At 44.3% G+C, this 23175-nt stretch overlaps 1 protein-coding gene across 1 annotated transcript in view; it reads right to left on the bottom strand.

Annotated features, from left to right (window-relative positions):
* SEPSECS (Sep (O-phosphoserine) tRNA:Sec (selenocysteine) tRNA synthase) overlaps positions 1–23175 on the bottom strand; it is a 196384-nt gene that overhangs the window by 101388 nt on the left and 71821 nt on the right. The window contains exon 5 of the mRNA XM_069202162.1: positions 2677–2830. Within this exon, the coding sequence (XP_069058263.1) occupies positions 2677–2830 (154 nt within the window). The remainder of the gene's footprint in view (positions 1–2676; positions 2831–23175) is intronic.

The following is a 23175-nucleotide window of genomic DNA, read 5'->3' as shown; positions in this document are numbered from 1 at the left end:
TTCAGAAATTACACATAAGGAAACAATGTCACTTCGCAATATTTCAAACAAGTTGTAATCTTTTGAAAAGAGCGCCCATGAGCAAAAACAAAAGAAAACATGAGTGGAAAGTGAGAAAAGATGAGTCAGCAAAATAAAAGAAAGTTAGCTTTAAAAAAAAATTAAAAAAAACTTTGCTATTTTATTGTCCTGCTGGGCACGTTTTTGCCTGTGACAAGCCTTCTGTTTGAAGGGCCCTAGAAGTTAAAATGAACAAAATAGTGCCTGTCCGCTGCTCCCAACGTGATTGAGGTACTAATTAAGTTGAATCAATTGGTTCTTACTTCCTGTTCCACAAAGAGGAATGGAAATTATGCCAGGCCGGTCTTGACAAATCACTAGGCTGTAAAGACGAATGCTATGCAAACCATCAAATGGTGAGCAACAGGCGGGCTCCAAGCCCTTTACTGTACACAAAAGAGTCTTGCAAGCAAGACATTTGCGCTAGAGCATGCACTCGCAGGCTCGAACCTAAAAAGCCTGTACAGGCAGAGGAGTAATTGTAATTCAAAAGACTGAAAATAGGCGGAGATTACCTTTAGTGCAGGCAAATTTATTATCACACTAGACGGTCTATGACTCCCTAGCCTCCTACTTCCACCGCAACATTGCAGACATCCACGACAGCTTCAGCACCCAAACCCTCCCCTCCCGGCAATCACCAACACCACAGATTGACCTCCGACCAACCTTCTGCTCTCTTGGACCCCCATCAACGACAACATCGAAATCATGAACACCATCCACTCCGGCTCTCCATCTGACCCCGGACCTCACCACATCCTCAACAAAGCAAGCTCCGTCACCGCACCCCAACTACGGAAGATCATCAACAGCTCCTTCGAGTCCGCCACCTTCCCGGAGAGCTGGAAACACGCCGAGATCAACGCCTTCCTCAAAAAACCCAAGGCGGACCCAAAGGACCTCAAGAACTTCGGGCCTATCTCCCTGCTTGCCTTCCCGGCAAAAGTCATCAAGAAGGCTGTCAACAGACAACTAACTTGCTTCTTCGAGGAGAACCGAACCCTGGACCCTTCCCAATCCGAATTCTGCATCAACCACAGCACCTAAACCGCCTTCATCGCCGCCACTGACAACATCAGAACCAAACTGGACAGTAGCAAAACCGCGGCCCTAATCCTCCTGGACCTCTCGGGCGCGTTCGACACCGTCTGTCACCACACCCTATGCTCACGCCTCAGCAATGCTGGAATCCGCGACAGAGCCCTGGACTGGGTCACCTCCTTTCTCACCAGCAGAACCCAGACAGTCCGCCACCAAAATCATCTGCGGCGTACCCCAGGGATCGTCCCTCAGCCCGACCCTCTTCAATGTCTACAAGGCCCCACTCGCTTACATTGCCCCAATCCCACAACCTCAACATCATCTCATACAAAGACGACACCCAGCTGATCCTCTCCCTCACCAAGGACTCCGCCAAGACCAACCTCCACGAAGGAATGAAGGTCATCGCCGAATAAATGAAGAGCAGCTGCCTCAAACTCAATTCCGACAAGACGGAAGTCCTCATCCTCGGCTCTATGCGATGACTCCTGGTGGCCTGCCACCATCGGAACCGCTCCGACTCCCACCGACCACGCACGCAACCTAGGATTCATCTTGGACCCCTCACTATCCATGATCCAGCAAGTCAATGTCATCTCCTCCTTCTGCATCAACACCCACCACATGCTCCGAATGTTCTACAAATGGATACCCACCGAACCCAGAAGAAGTCACCCAAAGCCCTCGTAAGCAGCAAACTGGACTACGGCAATGTCCTTTACACAGGAACCACGGTCAAACTCCAGAAGAGGCTGCAACGCATCCAGAACGGCTCCGCACGCCTAATTCTGGACATCCCCCGCACAGACCACCTGAAAAACCTGCACTGGCTCCCAGTCAACAAGAGAGTCACCTTCAAACTCCTCACCCACACTCACAAAGCACTGCACAACACCGGACCAGAATACCTCAACAGACGACTCTCCTGCTACACCCCGACCCGCAATCTCCGCCGCCCTCGCAACAGTCCACACATCCGCAGAACTACAACTGGCTGTAGATCATTCTCGTACCTCGCCGCCAAAACGTGGAACACTCTTCCCACCCACCTGCGCCAGACCAAAGACCTCCTTACCTTCAGGAAACTTCTCAAGACCTGGCTGTTCGAGCAGTAGCAGCACCTCCTTCCCCCTTTCTCCCCCTTCCCCTCCTCAGCGCCTTGAGACCCTCACAGGTGAGTAGTGCGCTTTACTGATTGATTGATTAACAGTCCACGCAGCCACAGCCAGTCAAGAAGTAAATGAGAAAGGTTCCAATGTTTGGTATTTATCAAAGAAATTAACAGGAAAAAAACATGAAACTCCATACACTTCACTTGCATGTTTTCTCTTTTGTATTGTGAGACACTTGTTTGCACATGAGATATACGAAACGTAGGCCACCTTTGCAATCTACATTGGTCCAGTTCAGATCGTTTGACCTAAACGAAATATTAATTTGGTAGCAAAATCTGTTACGACTCACAGATGACAGGACAGTCTGTCAGTGGCTTACTTAATACACGTGAAACATATGCAGTCAAAAGCAATCAATATAAAGTATGGATGCAAAGGCAAGGTTTGTTACTTTTACCTGTCAGGTACTCTTGGAGCAAAACAGGATGTAGTGGAATGAACACACAGAACGTTTTCAGCTCCAAGTTCCTGCAGTTTTGCTTCCACAGCCTTGACGTCCGTGCGCAACTCGTCTCCTTCCAATATGTTCTCTATCACCACAGGCTCAAAACCTACATCACAATAGACATGAAAATAGCATCTGAAAACAAACTATTTATACGTAACACAATACCAAATTATAGCTTCATATAAGAGTTTGGACATTTTGAATAGCTGAGCACACAAAAACCATGAAATAATACTGGCAGATGTGGGTCTGGTTTTGAAGATCTGAAATACTATTGCTGGTGCCCAAATAGTACACTGTTCTTTATCAGGTTGATATATCGTGCTTTGATTAATCGAGTGCTTTCGAACTTAAGTGAGTGGTTGTTGGGATAGCCAAGATTCTTGTAACGAGTTCCCTACCTGCTAATGAGTACCTTATCCATTAGCAGCAGAATCATAAACTGCTACTCAAAAGTGTTCATTTAAAGCGTCTCGTGTATGTATTACCTAGCCATGGCCATTTCCTTTCCACGGCTGTGGCCTATGGCTATTGTTAAGAAGAAAATGAGTGTCATTTCCAGACTGATAGCTGAGCGGTTAGGATAAAGGTACTGAAAATAGGAAAAGTATTGCATCAGGTGTAAGAAAGGTAACAATAGCCTACTCCTATGTAATGGGTGTCCTGTTCCCAACAAATGGGTAGGTTTCACCCCCAAGTGAAAGAATAAATTACCAAGGAGGATAAAAGGCAGCACTGGATAAACAATGACTCTTATGCAAACACCACTGAAGTATTCTTGGCTGGACTGCGTATTACGAGTCGGGCCTCGAATTACTCGATCCTCCTCAAAACTCATTTCTTAGCAGACCCCCATAGTCCAGTTCACAATAGGGAGGATTTTTCCCATCCTGAGAGCTAATGGTACCCCAGTTATTGTTACTGCAGGAATGGAAACATACCGGCCCATTGTCAAAGCCACGCATAACGAGGGCCTTAGAGAGGTTGAAAGCACAGTACCTGCAAAAGGAATATAGGGTAACCCTACAAATCTCTCTGAAGGGCACAATCCTTTAGACAGCAAGTCGTGTTCTGTTATGGTATTGGCACGTGTAAGGATCACATTCTATCGACAATACAAAGCACTATAGAGTACACGACTCAGAGGCTTCAGTCACAGATACAAGTCAGAGTCATCCTGTCACAATATACAATTTGGGCATAGTGTTCTAGTCTGTCTCCGACTGGGTAGGTAGCGATATGTTGAATGAGTTACAAGTGTATGATTAATGCATTGCAGAAGCCTGCCAAAGGGCCTATGCCACTTGTTTACTCATAACAGGTAGGTAACCTGCCCTTTGCACCGTTGTTGTTCAGTCCAGGCCTTACACTGATAACTCTGTGGCATCTTTAATCTTTGTATAAGCACAACAATGTGGGCTGTTAAGTCTACATTGTTCCATTGAACGTTAGTACTTGGTGTCTCTTAGGCAATATGATAGGTGATTATGTAGCATATCTGTACCGTGCTGAATCCAAGTGCGCTATATTTTATAGTCTGATAAGTACTGCTGGATGCTTGTATGTCTTTAAATGCTGACCAGTGATTTCGATTTTTCGCTTTCTTAATGGCATCTACAAAACACAAATAAAATCAATTTAAATAATAGCCTAAACACACAGTACTCAGCATTTTACACCTAGAGAAACTAATCACATTAGAGCAGACCCAGTATTTCGGACAACATAGGTTCTGCACGTTCCCATCTGAATTACTAGGCCTTGTGTACTCTAAATACTTTATTTTGGTGTAAAGCACCCACAACTATGTTTTTATGTTATAGTTTACATTTATTTCATGTGTGCTTTCTAGATGCCGATGATTTGAACCTATGTAGCCTTTCAAAGATTGGAATTCTGCATGCTGTTCTACATTTAGGCAAAATAAGCAACAAAGCAGGAACAGCAATGACAGTCTGTGGCATGAGCGGTACCTATGCAACTTTTTAGAAAGATTTTGCCTACTCCTACAGGAGCGAGAAGCCAACTTTGAGGATGGGTAAGCATCCTAACCCATGCTGCTGATAAGTTCTGAAGTTTGACAAGCCCTATTTGGGTCATGCTGAAATCCTTAGCCAGAATAGCAACCTGTGCATGTGATGGAAAGACATAGTATGGTTAGCAGAAACTGATCAAGCTTGCCTCATATCATCCTCCAATACCTTCCTTTCATGCAGGCCCAAAGCATCTAGATGTCAAAGGACATTGCTGATCCCTGACTTTATAAGGTGGAATGGTTCTTAACTTTCTGTTAAGCCATGTTTGTGCATGGATACTAGCTGGCAGAGACAACCATGATAAAGGCAGAAATACTGGATACAGGAGGTATCCATTTTGCCATGGCAGCCTCAGAAGTCACCTTTTTGACATCAACATCACCTTATGTGATGAAATGTTAATCTAATGAGTAGAATTCTCTGGTTCTGCCCAGATAGAAATAGATGGCATGGCAGGTATAAAGAGATACAGGGGCATTATTTGTTTCACTGAGGGGAAACTATCTCAATACAATTGGTCCAAATTAAGAGCAGGCACAATTGGCCAACTTCACTGGATGACAGACTGGGTATGGCTCAGATATGCAACTAGCCTAAATCTCATGAATGCCCTTTAAAGAAGTAATGAGAACAAGGGATTCGCTGAACTTAAGTTTCAGAGTTTATGCATAGGTATAGGCGCACAGCACTGGCACTGTATGTTTTCTGATTGCAAGGAAGGGAGCGGAGGGGCTGCTCAATGTTTTTGCTGGATATAAAAAATAAAAACTGTGCTGTAGATCAATTCCTGTAAGCAACAAACACCAGCAGGTAGGCCGCATTTACATCAAATTAAACACGGAATGAGTCAGCATTGGGCGAGTAAAACACTGGATGCGTTTGCTCAGGCCTCAGTGACAAAATCTTAATTCCTAGACTTCACAGAAGACCTGATGTATATATTGGAGTAAAAGCCATGAATATCAATATTTCAGTAACCAGGAACCCAAGCTGAGCGATAGTATAGACTGGTAAAGAATTCCTTTACCAAGAATTCCTCCTCTTCTCTGCGGTCTCCCACAAGAAATTAAATGGTATTCTTGTGATACACATGAAGGACCTCCAAAAAACAAACATAACGAGGGGCGGGGTGGGGGGGGGATAGGCAGACCTGTCAATTTCACACAAAAAAATCTCAGTGTGAGGAGGCGGCAGGGCCATGGAGGGGGTATAGCCTCGTGCTGAGAAGCACCTACAAGACACTTGCCCTCACCCCAGTCCCAAACTCCCTCCTGAAAAAATAAATATGTTTTTAAAATAACAGAAGCTTGCGGAGGATGCTGCCGGTGTCCTGGAGTGTTTTTTCACTTATTAATGGACATCGACAGTTAAAAGCCTCTGAAAACGAGCTGAAAACCACTGCTTACAGTGTTTTTTAGCTTGTTTCCCTGCCACCATGTGATATTGGCTCTTTACTGGAAGACTATGAGGGGAGCCAATATCGTGTGTGAGACGGTGGCGCCGTGTGAGCTGGCAGGTCTGGGGAGGGCTGGTCACTAGTATGAGAAAAATTATGAACCCTTGACAAACTGCTGCCCTTGAATTTTTGAAGTCAACTAGTTGATCACTAAGCCATCTGCCCCAACTGTTTGTCTCTGCCAATGCATGAACCAAAGCTCTTGCACTGCAGTTGCATTTGGTTGTTAAAAAGCCTAATGAATAAAAGAAAACCTAGCTGAAGCCACTTTCTTGGAGGTGAGGGAGTTAAGCAGCAACTTATGGGACTGTATGCAGAATTAATATCCCACCAATGCGATACAGCCCAAATCCACTAAAAGGCCACTGCAATTTGTGACTGAAAGAGGAAAGTGGAGCCCTATTCCATAGTACTGGACATACACGTAGCGGCCAACTATGGAGCAGGAGGCTCAAGACTATAATCCACTATGCAGATGGGGATGAAAGGTCTTCTTAGCCTTGAAGGACTGGAAATCATAGACTGAATGAAAGGTAGATTGGGGAGGAGAAGGATGGTAGTGAGGGGATTAGGCATAATGCTGGTGGTCCAACTCCAAAGAGAAGCACAGACAGCTATCCAAGCTTTACATTAATGACTCACTCCTTGGAACTACTGGCAGCGTTTGCATCCTACTATGACAATCTGTAGAGCTCCAAACTGAAAAATGAAGGCCAGGGGGAAAATCATGAGAAATATGGACAGCCATAGTAAGCCTGTCTACTTACAAAATAGCGTGCCAGCCTACTTACAAACCTCCAGGTGTGGATGGCTTCACTGGAAAGTTCTATAAGATTGGTTCCCCTCAACTAGCACATATGCAGTACAGGTAGACGTATCAGGCTCTTTGGATCATATATCCAATAAGGCAAGCACAATGCTCTTGCCCAAGAAACGCAAATACCCTAAAAAATATGGAAGCTACTGATATCCATAAATAAAATGGGTGTCAAGATTTTTTGCTAAGGTGCTGGCCTAGAGACTTGGTAATACACTCTATGGGGAAGAGTTTTCCACCATGTGTTCATCAAATTCATCACAGTGTGAGTAATAATGTATCACTAGACATCTGCTTCAGAGGAGGCTAACTTGTTTCTTTCTTTCAAAAGTGACTGTATTCTCTCATAATCATTCCAGCTGGACGGGCTACGAGATAGCTGTGAGACAGTGGTGCTTCATCTAATTAATTCCTATCATCCTGGAGAAGGTATAGGCAAAGGAGTGGCATCGGCGGGAATTTAAAGCAAAAACATTTAGTGATCCAATCGATATAGGTCTCTTTCCATGTGCCAGCACCAAACAGAGCTTCATCACCCACCTCTTGCCAACAAGCAGACAGAGTCGCCATGATAGTAAGTCTAGTAAAGCTGGCTTCATACAAAGCCCAAGGATCAGAAGATAGGAAAGCAGTTGAAGACTGACAATAAGGGCAGAGGTGAAAGTGGTAAGCTTCAGAGGTGATGCTGCATTGACCCAGAGGAAGCAGAGGATACCCATCAGTGAAACCCTGCAGGAGTAGTGAGGCACAGACTACAAGCTTCCAGGTCCCAATTACTAAATGTATTCCTTTGAAATGGAGAAAAAGGTTGACTTTTCACATCCTTAAAACTTGTGGTGTCAGGTGGTCTGTGATCCCAATTTCAAAGATTAGGTACTGAGTTGAACTAATTTAAGAGTACATGGAGCAATGCCTCGTAAAAAGGTACTACAACTGCAAGGTCTGAGTGTGTGCCAAAATCATAAAATCACAGTATTTATGAAGAATTCATTACCCTCAGCAACTTAAATCTTAGAACGCAAAAGGACGCCAACAGCCCTTAGGAGCAGACCTCCTGGGTAAGAGCACTTACGGCCTCTCCAAGAGCCCTCCACAAAAATATATGGCAGAATCCTTAAGAAAGTGATATGGAGGCAATGCAAGAATGTCTGGACCTCAAACTAACTAAAGTAGAAGCAAGGTTAGATTCTGTCCTGAATTAAGTGGAAGTATGGTGGAAAGGATAATGGATAAATTGATTGATATATTGCGGTTGAACTGCATTCAATCAGGAATTTGTAAAGCACACTACTCACCCGTGAGGGTCTCAAGGTACTGAGGAGGGGAGGGAGGGGGCACAGGGGAGGGGTGCTGCTACTGCTCGAACAGAAAGGTCTTGAGAAGTTTCCTGAAGGTAAGGTGGTCTTGGTCTGGCACAGGTGGGTGGGAAGAGTATTCCATGTTTTGGCGGCGAGGTGCGAGAATGATCTACAGCCAGTTTTAGTTCTGCGGACGCATGTGACGGTTGCGAGGTCGGGTCGGGGTGTAGAAGGAGAGTCGTCTGTTGAGGTATTCGTGTCAGGTGTTATGCAGTGCTTTGTGAGCATGGGTGAGGAGTTTGAGGTGATTCTCTTGTTGACTGGGAGCCAGTGCAGGTTTTTCAGGTGGTCTGTGATGTGGCAGGGGGTGGGGGGGGAGGTCCAGGATGAGGCGTGCGGAGGCGTTCCTGATGCGTTGCAGCCTTTTCTGGAGTTTGGCCGTGGTTTCTGCGTAGAGGGCATTGCCATAGTCCAGCTTGCTGCTTACGAGGGCTTGGGTGAATGTTCTTCTCGTTTCGGTGGGTATCCATTTGTAGATCTTTCGGAGCATGCGGGGGTGTTGAAGCAGGAGGAGGAGATGGCTTTGACTTGCTGGGTCATGGATAGTGAGGGTCCAAGATGAATCCTAGGTTGCGTGCTTGGTCGGTGGTAGTCGGAGTGGTTCTGAGAGTGGCAGGCCACCAGGAGTCATCCGATGCGGAGGGGGTGGAGCCGAAGATGAGGAATTCCGTCTCGTCGGAACTGAGTTTGAGGCAGCTGCTCTTCATCCATTCGGCGATGGCCTTCATTCGTTCGTGGAGTTAGGTCTTGGCGGAGTCCTTGGTGAGGGAGAGAATCAGCTGGGTGTCGTTGGAGTATGGTATGATGTTGAGGTTGTGGGATCGGGCGATGTTAGCGAGCAGAGCCATGTAGATGTTGAAGAGGGTCGGGCTGAGGGACGAACCCTGGGGTACACCGCAGATGATTTCAGTGGCCTCTGAGAAGAATGGGGGGGGAGGTGGACTCTCTGGGTTCTGCCGGTGAGAAAGGAGGTGACCCAGTCCAGGGCTATGTTGCTGATTCCAGCATTGCTGAGGCGTGAGCATAGGGTGTGGTGGCAGACCTTGTTGAAATGCGGCCAAGAGGTCCAGGAGGAGGAGGGCTGCGGTTTCGCCACTGTCCAGTATGGTTCTGATGTCATCAGTGGCGGCGATGAGGACGGTTTTGGTGCTGTGGTTGCTGCGGAATCTGGATTGGGAAGGGTCCAGGGAGCGGTTCTCCTCAAGGAAGCGATTTAGTTGTCTTTTCACAGCCTTCTCAATGTTGCAGTAATGCACAGTGCTGCAAATAGGGAATTTGGGAAAGCAAAGAAGTTGAAAAACAGTGTAAGGAAACATGAATCCTGGTATTCTCCCCTTTGTACAATGTATATCTATCTTATGCCATAGCTGAGATTTGTCTTACAGTGTCAATCCTATCACAGGATAAAGTTTAGTAAAGGTAAGGTGAAGAGTAATAATGATCAGAATGAGAGGCAAGAGAGAGCTACGGCTAAACTCTAGGGAATTGCACTGTGAGGTTGCATTTTGACAGAAAACAGCAAAAAAGAAAGAAGCATGGTTTAGGGAGTGATGAGTCCTCCTTCCTCTCAATTTAAACCATGAAACAATACAGAAGTGGAAGGAACTGCAAGAGGTGTTTGGAGCACGGTTAAAACTAAGTGTGTCTGCCTCAGTATAGTATCCTGCCACGCTAAGAGAACATAAAGTTAAGGTTTGTCTCCTGAAAAACCCAAGCAGTTCGAGATTTTCTATAGAAATTAGGGTAGATGCTCTCTGTGGAGTATGTCCTACACAGGTGATCGCTAAATGCCTTTTCAGTAACAGACAAAACATTAAGGATCAAAGTTAGAGATCATGTTAGCCAACCATTAAACAAAGTTGTTTTGAGCTGAGGCGTAACTGTAAGGCAGCTTCATTTTGATAAACTGTAAATCTAGCCTCCTTGTCCCACCACATCTTTCACGACTGAAACGGGAAACACATTGACAAGATGTGATTGTTATACATATATGCAATGTGATATGCTTTTGCCCTATAACAGAGTCCCAATTCTACTGAGGTATTTCGTTTTCAAACAAAAAATTAAAAAAGAAAAAAGAAATCAAACTTTAAATAGGTGACTTTTCTTACATGCACCGGTCAAGTAAACACATAGCAAGCAAGCAAGCACATCAAAGGAACCAAGGACATTCCGAACTCTGTGCTGGTATCTACCAGAGTTGGTGGAACAAAACATCCTGAAGTAAGTGGACTATAGTCTGGGTAATGTCCGTTGTGACCATTAATAACAAAACAGAGTGATCTGCTTGATCAGCACTGGGAGGTTTGTCTGGGCTCGTGGAGGGTGTAGTGGAGAAAGGGGTGTATGGCACCCCATACCTTGCCCATCTCCGCCCCGCTGCACCTCATCCAAAGGAAGTTTCTCCATTGTGGCTACTGTATGCCAAGGCGCCCGTTGAGAGCTCACAGACTGCCCTACCCAGCCTGCACTAAATAAGGGAGTTAGCCACAAATATTGGTTTTCTACATTTGTGACCCTGAAAGTATGGCTAATATTTTATACTTTACAGATATCCTGTAGATATTACCGAGGAGGACCCAAAGGGCTAGTAGTGAGTGACCAGTGGGTGCTGGGGAGATAGATGCTTCATCTGCAATCCTCATGCTCACAGTCCTAATCTTTCATAGAACTCCTAGGCTAAGGTTGAACTTCAACGATCCTCTATTAAAACAATGCCATACTGGTCGTCTGGCAAAACCAAGGGAAGCAGAATGGATCTACACAGCTTTACTTGCCATTCATTAAATTACTTTTGACTTCAATCCATCAAACGTCATTAAGCACAAGAAAGTGATAATATGTGTGATGAAATTTAAGAAACGCACGAGGGGATACCAAATCACTTACACAAGAACAGTAAAGGGCCTATGGGATTTAATATTTGGTATAGGATTCATACGGTAGCAGAACTTCAATAGGATGAACAGTAAGGACTGGTCAGTCAGGAGAGTAGCCTACCAACTGCTTTGTGGCAGTCACAAAGCAGGATTTGTTCCAACTGAAGACTAGTTGATATGAAAGTAGTTTGAGGGGGTAAAACCTTGAGCAAACTTGCTTAACAGTGCTTAAAGCCATTATATAAAAATTAACATTTCCTGTGTGTTTGTGCTGTGCAAAGTAATTCTAGACACATGCTAGACACTTCAGGCTCAAACTAGCCTCTGACAATTATCCTGGAAAACAGTCAAAACACACAGCCTACCCTTTAACAGAAAAGTTACTTATCTTCAGTTAGAATGTTGCTGGTCGATACAAATTCTTTTTGAAGATTCCCGACCTTGTGAGTTATCCTTTCAGGTGTCAGATTGGTCCAGAATAGCTTTTTGCCACCAATATTGCACCAGCTGGAACCTTGTGGCTTCAGCCATTACTCAACACCAGACATGAGGACACCACTGAATATTAGACAGCAACCAATGCACTGTAATCAGCTCTTGAATTTTTCCTCACCCAGTCAAGACGGGTGGAGAAGAACCAGGAAACAATAACTAATACAGCAAATAACATGTTAGCATACATATGTACCATATTAATCACAGCACTGACCCCCAAGGAAGAAGGGAAGGGCAGTGAGAAATCGTGAGGAAGATTATTTATCCACTAGAAGGAAAATGTTACTTACTCAGTAGACATCTGTTCGTGGCATGTAGTGCTGTAGATTCACATGCATAAGTCTGTCATGTAGTGTTGGGCTTGGAGTGTTGCAAGTTGGTTTTCTTCAAAGAATCTTTGAGTCATGAGATTGAGATACTCCTCCATACTGTGCACGGGTATCGAGTCCTTTGTTAGATTGTTTTCACACAGGCGGGTGAAGCAAGGAATATATATAGATATTAAAGAAAAGGGATGGCTATACAGTATAAATACATATGTACAATATTTGTGAAATCATGACACTACAATGACTGTCACAGCCTTCCAAAGAGGAGGGTGGGTGCATGTGGTTCTATAGCACTACATGCCATGAACAGATGTCTACTGGGTCAGTTAAGTTTTCCATTTGATGGCTTGTGTAGCTGAAGATACACATGATTTGCATAGACGGCAAAGCAGTCCCCTCTAAGTAAGCAGTGGCTAGCCTGTAGGAGTTGGAGTAGCCTGAAAAAGTGTCCTGTGCACTGCTTGGCCAACATTAGCCAGTTGCCTAGCTAAAACATCAACACAATAGTGCTTAGTAAATGTATGTGCTGTAGATCAAGTAGCAGCTTCACAAATGTCTTCTATTGGAATGATTCCTCAAAAAGCCACAGAAGCACCCTTTTTCTGGTTGAATGTTCTCTGGGAGTTATAGGTAATTGTCTTTTGGCTTTAAGATAGTAAGATTGACTATCCATCTGGCTATGCCATTTTTTGACATTGGATTGCATTTATGAGGCATAGAAAATGCTACAAAAAGCTGTTTAGATTTTCTAAAGCTTTTAGTCCTATCAATGTAATACAGAAGAGCCCTTTTAACATCTAATGTGTGAAGAGCTCTTTCAGCGACTAAGTGCGGCTGTGGTTAAAAAACAGGCAACTCAATTGATTGATTAATGAGAAATAGTGAAACTACTTTTGGAAGGAATTCAGGGTTTGTCGTAAAACTACCCTATCCTTGTGAAACTGGAAGAATGTTTCTTCTAAAGTTAGAGCTTCTATTCCACTTGCACGTCTTAGGGAAGTGATAGCCACTAAAAAAGGCTACTTTCAATGAAAGAAAATGCAAAGAATAGGAATGCATAGGCTCAAAAAGTGGACCCATGAGTCTAGTAAGGAAAACATGAAGGTTCCATAATGGGGCTGGGTGAACCCTGGGTGGAATGACTCTTTTGAGGCCTTCCATAAAGGGTTTGATTGCTGGAATTCTGATTAAAGAAACATGTTGTCTATTTTGGAGGTAAGCAGCTATAGCTTCTAAATGAAGCCTAATAGATGAGTATGCTACGTTTGCTCTTTGGAAATGTAGCAGATAACAAACAAGGTCTTGAATTGAGATTTTGATTGGATTAATGTCTTTAGGTTGACAGTAGCAAACAAAATGTTTCCATTTTGCAGCATAACAGTGTCTAGTTGTGAGTTTTCGTGCCTCTTTAAGAATTTCCATAAATTCTGAGGGGAGATTTAGGTAACCCAACTCTATGACTTCAGGAGCCATATTGCAAGATTGAGTGTTTTGGGGCCTGGATGTCCGATTTGATCTCGCCTTTCAGTCAGAAGGTCTGACCTGTTTGGGAGTTTGATGAGCCAGTCGTCCAAGTAAGGGAAGACATGGATGTGTTGTCTCCTGAGGAATGTGGCAACTACTGCTAGGCATTTTGTGAATATCCTGAAGGCGGCTGTTACCCTGAATGGCAAAACCTTGAATTGATAGTGCTTTCCCACAATGACAAATCTGAGGTATTTGAGATGTGCTGGATGAATGGGAATGTGAAAGTATGCATCTTTCAGATCTGAAGCGGTCATGAAGTCGTCTTGCTGCAGGCCTCGAAAATTCATAAAAATGTTACTAGACCTGCAGGTCGAGTAGCTTGAATAATCTACTCAACCTAACTGTACTGTGCTTGACCAGGAAACGGGTCTCAAATTGTCTGATCCTAGGCAAATATTGTATGTTGCAATCGCCTTTTTCTTCATTCTCACATGAGTGCACCTTCAAATATGTGGGTTCAACATTTCTGCTCTTTTGTTTGATTAAATACACTAAACGCTTGCTCCATGTATAATAAATCTAGCACACATGTAGGGTACACATGATCCATGGATGACTTGCCTCCTAGTTTACTAATAGCTTTGCCATCAGGGCAGGAGTGTTTCTCAGTTTATGTTTAAACACTCACTTTTAATAAATATATTATTAAAGCATTATGTGGTAGCGCACTGTCATTTACAGACCGTAAATTTCCAAGAAATGCACAAAAATCTTCCCACTAACTTGCAGCTTTACTGATAAAACTATACAATGTATTAACAATAATCTGTGAAAACTGGGTTTCAGAAAACATTTATCATTTGCACATCACAAAGTAAAGTGTTCTTACTTTTTTTCATCCTATTAAATCATTTTTTTCATCACATAGACGTACAAAAAATTGTCTTTCACAGCTACTGAAATACATTTTGAAATGTTTGTAAAGTTGACTTAGTTATATAGGACAGTTCACCTTACAAAATCCTGGAACTCTGCAGTCACAAGGGAAAGTATTTCCATTGCAAGAAGACAAACTGACATTTGACCTCTGTCTCTGAACACAGAGCAAATGTGACAAGAATAAAATTTAAAGGCATCTAAATTGCTAATTCAGTTTATGACTGAACAGAACACCTGTTCTTTGTCCACTTGCCAGAAGGGTGGAGTGGAATCTAAAAATAGCTTGACCTCATAAAATAAAACTCGCGAGTGGTGGAGTAGATGTTTCTAGCCCTGTGCTGTAATAAGGGAATAGCATCTTGGAGTGTGAGCATATGGAAATGCTCTGAGAGAATGCATAGATTGAGAGGTCTGAGATCTTGAATTGGTCTAAGAGACCCATCTTTCTTTGGTATAAGGATGTATAGGGAAACTGGTGCTATAGCCCCTTTGAGAAGAAGGGATTGTACCTCTTCCTTGAACAGAGTAAGATGGGGCGTGTGAAAGTTTGTGAGTGTGAAGGGGAATATTTGGTGGAGTGGAGATGAGTTCTAGTCAGTAACTGTAGGAAGTTGGCTCTGTATATACTATTTCAAAGTGAGAAATAGTGTGCACTGAGTCCAAGGGTTCCCCTTAGAGGTAAGATAGTGGCAGAAGTAGATAATTTTAATGCTCTATTTTGTGGTAGTGTGGTTGAGCAGTAGGCTTATCAGAGGGTAGTGTTAAGCATTTGTTGTACACACACAGGCAATAAATGAGGAACACACACTCAAAGACTTTCTCCAGGCCAACAGGTTTTTATATTGAAAAATATCTTTTCTTAGTTTATTTTAAGAACCACAGGTTCAAGATTTACAGTAAACACTTTAAATATAAGGTGCTTCACTTAGATACTTTAGGAACTTTGAATGAAAGAAATATCACATACAGTCTTTGTAACAATGGCAATAAGCTATTTTCAAAGTGGACACAGTGCAAAAATCAACAGTTCCTGGGGGAGGTAAGTAAAGGTTAGATTAGGAGGTAAGTAAAACACTTACAAGTCTCAGTCCTGGGGCATAGGCAGCCCACTGTTGGGGGTTTAAGGCAACCCCAAAGTTACCACACCAGCAGCTCAGGGCCGGTCAGGTGCAGAGGTCAAAGAGGTGCCCAATACACATAGGTGCCAATGGAGAACAGGGGCGCTCCGGTTCCATTCTGCCAGCAGGTAAGTACCTGCGTCCTCGGGGGGCAGACGAGGGGGTTTTTGTAGAGCACTGGGGGGGGGGGGGGGGACACAAGAAGGCACACAAAACACACCCTCAGCGGCACAGGGGCAACTGGGTGTAGTGTGCAAGCAGGCGTCAGGTTTTGTATTGATTTCAATGGAGGGACCGGGGGTTCACTCTAGCGGTGCAGGCAGGCACATGGGGGGCTTCTCGGGACAGCCACCACCTGGGCAGGGCAGAGGGTCGCCTGGGGGTCACTCCTGCATTGAAATTCGGTTCCTTCAGGTCCTGGGGGCTGCGGGTGCAGTGTTGGTTCCAGGCGTCGAGTCCCTTGTTACAGGCAGTCGCGGTCAGGGGGAGCCTCTGGATTCTCTATGCAGGCGTCGCTGTGGGGGCTTGGGGGGTCGGGGGTTGTCTCTGGTTACTCACGGGCTCGCAGTCGCCAGGGAGTCCTCCCTGAGGTGTTGGTTTTCTGCAGGTCGAGCCGGGGGCGTGGGGTGCAGAGTGTAGAGTCTCACTGTTCCAGCGGGAAACGTTAAGTCCTTGGAAGTTGCTTCTTTGTTGCAAAGAAGTAGCTGGTTTTCAACAGGACCGCTGTTCACTGGAGTTTCTTGGTCCTGTAGTCCAGTGCAGTCCTCTGAGGCTTCAGAGGTCGCTGGTCCCTGTCGGATGCATCGCTGGAGCAGGTTTTCGAAGTTGGAGACAGGCCGGTAGGGCTGGGGCCAAATCAGTTGTCATCTTCCTCCTCCTCTGCGGGCTTGTAGGTCAGCAGTCCTCCTTTCTTCAGGTTGCAGGAATCTGATTTCCTGGGATCTGGGGAGCCCCTAAATACTGAATTTAGGGGTGTGTTTAGGTCTGGGAGGGCAGTAGCCAATGGCTACTGTCCTTGAGGGTGGCTACACCCCCTTTGTGCCTCCTCCCTGTGGGGAGGAGGGCACATCCCTAATCCTATTGGGGGTCACCTCAGCTCAGGACACCTTAGGGGCAGTCCGGACTGGTGGGTGACTCCTCCTTGTTTTTCTCATTATCTCCTCCAGCCATGCCACCAAAAGTGGGGCAGTGGCCGGAGGGGCGGGCATCTCCACTAGCTGGGATGCCCTGGGGTGCTGTAACAAAAGGGGTGAGCCTTTGAGGCTCACCGCCAGGTGTTACAGTTCCTGCAGGGGGAGGTGAGAAGCACCTCCACCCAGTACAGGCTTTGTTCCTGGCCAGAGTGACAAAGGCACTCTCCCCATGTGGCCAGCAACATGTCTGGTGTGTGGCAGGCTGGCAGGAACTGGTCAGCCTACACTAGACGTCGGGTAGGTATTCAGGGGGAATCTCTAAGATGCCCTCTGGGTGTATTTTACAATAAACTGCACACTGGCATCAGTGTGCATTTATTGTGCTGAGAAGTTTGATACTAAACTTCCCAGTTTTCAGTGTAGCCATTATGGAATTGTGGAATTCGTGTTTGACAAACTCCCAGGCCATATACTCTTATGGCTACTCTGCACTTACAATGTCTAAGGTTTTGCTTAAACACTGTAGGGGCATAGTGCTCATGCACATATGCCCTCACCTGTGGTATAGTGCGCCCTGCCTTAGGACTGTAAGGCCTGCTAGAGGGGTGACATACCTATGCCACAGGCAGTGTGTGGTTGGCATGGCGCTCTGAGGTGGGTGCCATGTCGACTTAGTCATTTTCTCCCCACCAGCACACACAAGCTTTGAAGCAGTGTGCATGTGCTGAGTGAGGGGTCCCTAGGGTGGCATAAGACATGCTACAGCCCTTAGAGACCTCCCCTAGCATCAGGGCCCTTGGTACTTGTGGTACCAGTTACAAGGGACTTACCTGAGTGCCAGGGTTGTGCCAATTGTGGAGATAAAGGTACAGTTTAGGGAAAGAACACTGGTGATGGGGCCTGGTTAGCAGGGTCCCAGCACACTTTCAAATCATAACTTAGCATCAGCAAAGGCAAAAAGTCAGGGGGTAACCATGCCAAGGAGGCATTTCCTTACAATAAGTAAATGATGTTTTGAAGCTTCACCTAAATTGTAGCTGGCGAAAATTACCCCTATGTGGTGTAGTGAGTAGCGCCCCCGTAGCTTTTGCTGTTTGTGAATCTTTTTTGAGTTTTTCTATGGTGGTGTCAACCTCTGTGCCAAACAAGTATTCTCTGTCGAAAGGCAAGTTAAAAACTGCATGCTGGATTTCTGGCTTGAAGCCTGAGCATCTGATCCAAACATGCCTTCTTATAATAATACTAGTATTTATACCACATGCTGCGTGGTTACCCCTTATGGAGTTGTTTGAAATAGTTTGCCCTTCTGAAACTATTTCCTGTCTCCTTTTTCGATGTTCCTGTGGGAGGTACTGGAGAAGATCCTCCATCTGTTCCCAGTGGGCCTTATCATACCTTGCCAGAATTAACTGTGAATTGGCAATACCCCAATGATTAGCAGCCTGTGCAGACACTCTTTTTCCCAATGCATCCCGTTTTTTCCTCTCAGAAGAGGCAGCTCCTGTTGACTGGCTATTAGCACGTTTCCGTGCTGTTCTGACAACGATTGAGTCAGGAGGTATCTGTGATCTAATAAACAGGGCCTGAGGGTGCTGCTTTATATTTTTGTTATTGATTCCTGGGGTAAAAACTCTTCACCTAACAGGTTCTTTAAAAATACCTGTGGTGTTTCTAAGCATACCTGGCAACATGGGCATGAACTGATTTTCTTTATGAGTGATAGTCAATGTAACAGAGAGGAAATCTTCTTCAACAGGGTCAGTTTGCTTGTGTGCGTTATGGTATGAAGCTGCCAGTGCAATGACCTGTTGGTATGATGTTGCATCTTCAGGAGGTGAAGGGCGTGCAGGGTAGATATTGGGGTCATTAGGTAGTATGGGATCTGGATCATATGGATCCCATGGGTAGAATCTTGTGGCATTTCGCCCAAATCATCTTTATGAGGTGGTGGTGAACCTTGTGCAGAAAATTGTGCCTCAATAATGGGTGGATTAGATTGTGGAGGTGGTGGAGGAGTAGTAGGAAATACAGGAAAGTGAGGTGGAGATGGCTGAGGTTGAACTGGGGCCTTGTCCTTGGAGACGTTTTCAGGAGGAGGAGCAGTTTTCAAGGTCTCTTGAAAAGTAAATCTCCTCTTGATTGGGACATGGGAGAAGGAATTATTTTTCCTGTTTCCTATCGTATGTGTAGCTGGCGCTGATGAGCAGCCATTACTTCAGGAATTGGTTCTACTGGTAAAGTTGCCTCAATGAATGAGTGGAGTCTTTAGAAGACAGAGTTTCCGGTTCCGAAGTATTCGGAGTGCAGCCTTGTGTCGAGTGGAAGGTGTCTGCTCCGAAGCTGATGTGGAAGGCTTCTTTCTCAAAGCCGAAACTCTCAGATCAAAGGGTCGACTCAATCCCAAGACTGTGTGGGATGTTGCCGAGCCAAAGGTCGATGCAAAAGACAGCTTAGTCTTGGTAATTTTCAGATCCGACCATGGCCCGAAGGCAGTGGTGGACCGACAACCATGTTGTATGTTTTTTTTATTTTAATTTTATAGTCTTTGTATGGAAGGTCAGGCTGATGTACTCAAAGTTGTGCTGAGGTGAGCAGCTGAGCTTCGATGTCAATTTCGACATCCGACTTGGAATCTTGAATAGAGAGGAGTACCTAGAGTTTGATCTCCTTCTGTGCATGTTCTTCTCCAAAAATATCAGGAGTGTTGCAGGTGTCTTTGACGCCATCTTCCACCGCTTTTCAGTCACAGAGGGCCTTTTGGATTGAAAAGACCAACAGGCATCGCAGATCTCCTCTTTATATTCCGGGGACAAGCACAAGTTACACATCAGGTGTTGGTCTGTGTGTGGGAATTTCGAATGGAATCAAAGGCAAAACCGAAATGGAGTCTGTTCCATCAGCCCTACATATTCCGCAACACGTGGAGGAGTAGGCCTGAGAAGGGCATTGGCGCCCCAAGGGTGGTAAACCGAACCAGATGCAGAAATTCGGGTCGATTAAGTTAGGTTTGAAAATACAATCGAGATACAATACAGTCATTGAAAGCTAGACGGAAGAGAAGAGTTTGGAATAGACTGAGTCAAGGAATACCGAAACAAGAGGAAATGCACCCGAACGTGACAGCGGAGAGAAAACAATCCAACAAAGGACACAATGCCCACACGCATTATCACAGAGAGGAGGAGTCACTCGATCTCGTGACTCGAAAAGATTCTTCTAACAAAAACAACTTGCAACACTAGATCGTGAGCTTATGCAAAGCATGTGTATCTACAGCTACACATGCCATCGAACAGTTACCAAAGGAAATAACATTTTCTTATGATGCACAGTCTTCTTGTAGATTCCTCACTGAATGATTCCAAAATAATACCTCCCTGGAAGAGGATTGAGTAATGTTGACATACCAAGAAAGTGGCCTAGACATGAATGTTTGAGAAAAATATACAGGGGCCACCCTGTAGATGTTAGCTATGGGGACACCTCTAGAGAGATCCGTAGAAGCAGCTATGTCCTTGGTGGAATCGGCATAAAAGCCTTCTGGAAGGAGTTTTTCTCTACAGATTAGCAAAACATTAAACAAAGGATGACCCAATACAAAATGGTGTGTTTGGTCACCACCTTGCCTTTCTTAGCCCATGGAAAACACACAAATAGTTGAACATTTCGTACAGAGTATGACTGATATAATAGAATACAGTGCCTCTAGAGTCCAGCTGATCTAGCCACTTATGCCCCTTGATGGGATGAGGAGGTGGAAAAGAGGATGCAGGGGTAATAGAATGGCATATGACAACGAAAGGCATACAGAGGATAGGCAGGTGGGAAGAACAAAGTTATGCAGATTAAAAACTGTGAAAAGTGGACAGAGGGCCTGAAGTCTTCCAATCCTATGCACTGAATGTAATGCCACCAACAAAACCGACTCTGAAGGCACTCTGGGCAACTGTTCATCGGCTTGGATGGGGATGTCATCAAGAAAAGCAAATCAACTTTTGGCGCCACTCTGAACAGTGTCTAGGCATACACCACAGCATGATTTTTTCTAGATTGAGGAATTCAACTTAGTATTAAATACTGAATTAGACAGGCCGAGTCACAAACACAGCTCCTTATCTGCATCCAAGAAAGCTTTAATTTGTGATGTGGAGATGCTGGGAGTGGTGAATATATGAAGGCTGAACCACAGAGGTCAGTAAGCCCCCCAAAAAGTCACCTTGTAAACTGCCTAGATTGTCAGACCGTTCCCCAATATTATTTTATCTTATTGAGGAGCATGAGCCAGGATTGCAATGTATTGCCCACCAAGCCCTTATGTGATTCAAACTAGTCCCATTTTGGGAGAGGTTTAAAGTGTAGGTATAGAGAACAGGCATCTCCTAACAGGCTGAGGTTCTTAAATGCATCCGCTCTCAGGTAGAAAGACGAAAGCTGTACTGGTAGACGCTACACCAAATTTAGGGATGATGCCCTTTTGGCAGAATTAAACCAGAAACTGCTCTCTTACAGAGGTTTTGCTGATAAACAACCTTTGTTCATTATTATGCCAAAACCAAACAGTATAGTAAATGAGAGTCCCCAGAAAGAATGGTGGCATGGACGCTCAGTGGTTTTAAGACACAGAACACGTAGGAGGGTATGAACACCCATCAGGCACAGGGCTAGAAAAATCATTAAAATGTTACTAGACCTGCAGGCTGTGTTACTTAAATAATATACTCGACCTAACTGTAATGTACTTGACCCGTAAACGGGTCTCAAATTGTGTGATCCTAGGCAAATAGTTTACAGAGTCGCCTTTTTCTTCATTCTCACATTTGATTGCACCTTCAAATATATGAGCTCAGCATTTCTGCAGTACAAAAAAAAATAACTTGTTGATTAAGTAGACTAAAGTTTGCTGCATGCATCACAAGAATCTAGCCCACATACCCATGAGGTCTAGCCCACATAACCTAGGACTTCTTTTACTTTACTAACAGCATTGCCATCAGGGCCGGAGTGTTTCTCAGTTTGTGTTAACACTCAGTTTTAATAAATATATTACTAAACTATGATGCTGCAACAAACGGTCATCTACACAGTAACTTTCAAAGAAATGTCCAAAAACCTCTCCATTAACTTGCAGATTTATTGATAAAACTATATAGTGTATTAACAATCTGTGAAAATTGGGTTTCAGAAAACATATCCTTTGCACATCCACATGTAAAGTACTTTGATTTGTTTTCATCCTATTGACAAAATATTTTACCACACAGAAATATAAAAAAGGCCTTTCACAACTACTGAAATATATTTTGAAACGTTTGCACAGTTGACTTAGTCATTTAAATGTTGTGTATTAGGAAAAACCTGACACTATATATCATTTAATTTTACATTCTAAGCAGCAGGTCACATAGTTCACCTTACAAAGTCCTAGAACTATGCAGTCAGAAGGAAAATTAATTGTAAGAAAAACTGATTTTTGACCTCTGTCTGTGAACACAGAGCAAATGTGATGTAAGAACAAGATTTAAAATCATCTTTTATTGCTCTTCCACTTTTCAACTGAACAGAACACCTGTTCAGTGTCAATTCGCTAGAAGGAACCTGTAAGTATTAAAAAATAGCACGATCTGATCAAATAAGACTCGCCAATGCGAGTGGTCTAGTGGACTTTTCGAGCCCTAAGGCAGCTGGATTAGGGATTTGCCAGGGATTAATGAAGTGTTCACGGAGTATTGCATACCTCTTAATCCAATGTTGCAGAATCACAACTGGTTGATTCCCCAGCTAATAAAACATTTGTAAGGTTGGAGGATGTTCATAGACACTTTGGGCCTGATTTAGAATTTGGTGGATGGTTTACTCCATCAGAAACTTGACGGATAACCCGTCCTTCATATTACAATTCCATTATATTCTATGGAAATCATAATACAGAAGACAGGATAACCAGTCCGTCAAACTCTAAATCAGGTCCTTTGTCTGTACCAAAATGTGTGACGGAAGTGAAATTTGCCATATTGGATCTGGAGTGGTAAGGCCCTAGCACTAGAATCCTTACTACTGAACTTTACAAACAATTTGATCCTGGCTCTGCACCTGCTTGTGGTATTTGAGATATTTCCACAGTCCAAGGAAATTGTGATTACAGTACTGTTAAAACCAGGAAAGAATAGTACTTTGTGCACTTCTTACTAACAATTGACATTATTAAATGTAGATAACAAATTCTAGCCAAGGTTATTACACCTCAACTCACCCGCTGATGGCAAAGATAGTACTGACATACCAATCCAACTTTATACCAAGAAGGGCTAGTTCCTGCAATACGTATGCTGTCTGGTTCACCAGCAACAGAATCCAGACCTAGCGTCTGTCTTGATTTTTCTCAACGCTGAAAAGTCCTTTGAATCAATACTGATGGCCTTCA

The sequence above is a fragment of the Pleurodeles waltl genome, chromosome 1_2 (genome assembly GCF_031143425.1).
Source record: "Pleurodeles waltl isolate 20211129_DDA chromosome 1_2, aPleWal1.hap1.20221129, whole genome shotgun sequence".
In the NCBI taxonomy this organism is placed as follows: Eukaryota; Metazoa; Chordata; class Amphibia; order Caudata; family Salamandridae; genus Pleurodeles; species Pleurodeles waltl.
Note: the sequence above shows the minus strand (reverse complement) of the source record. Positions and strands in the feature narration are given on the sequence as shown.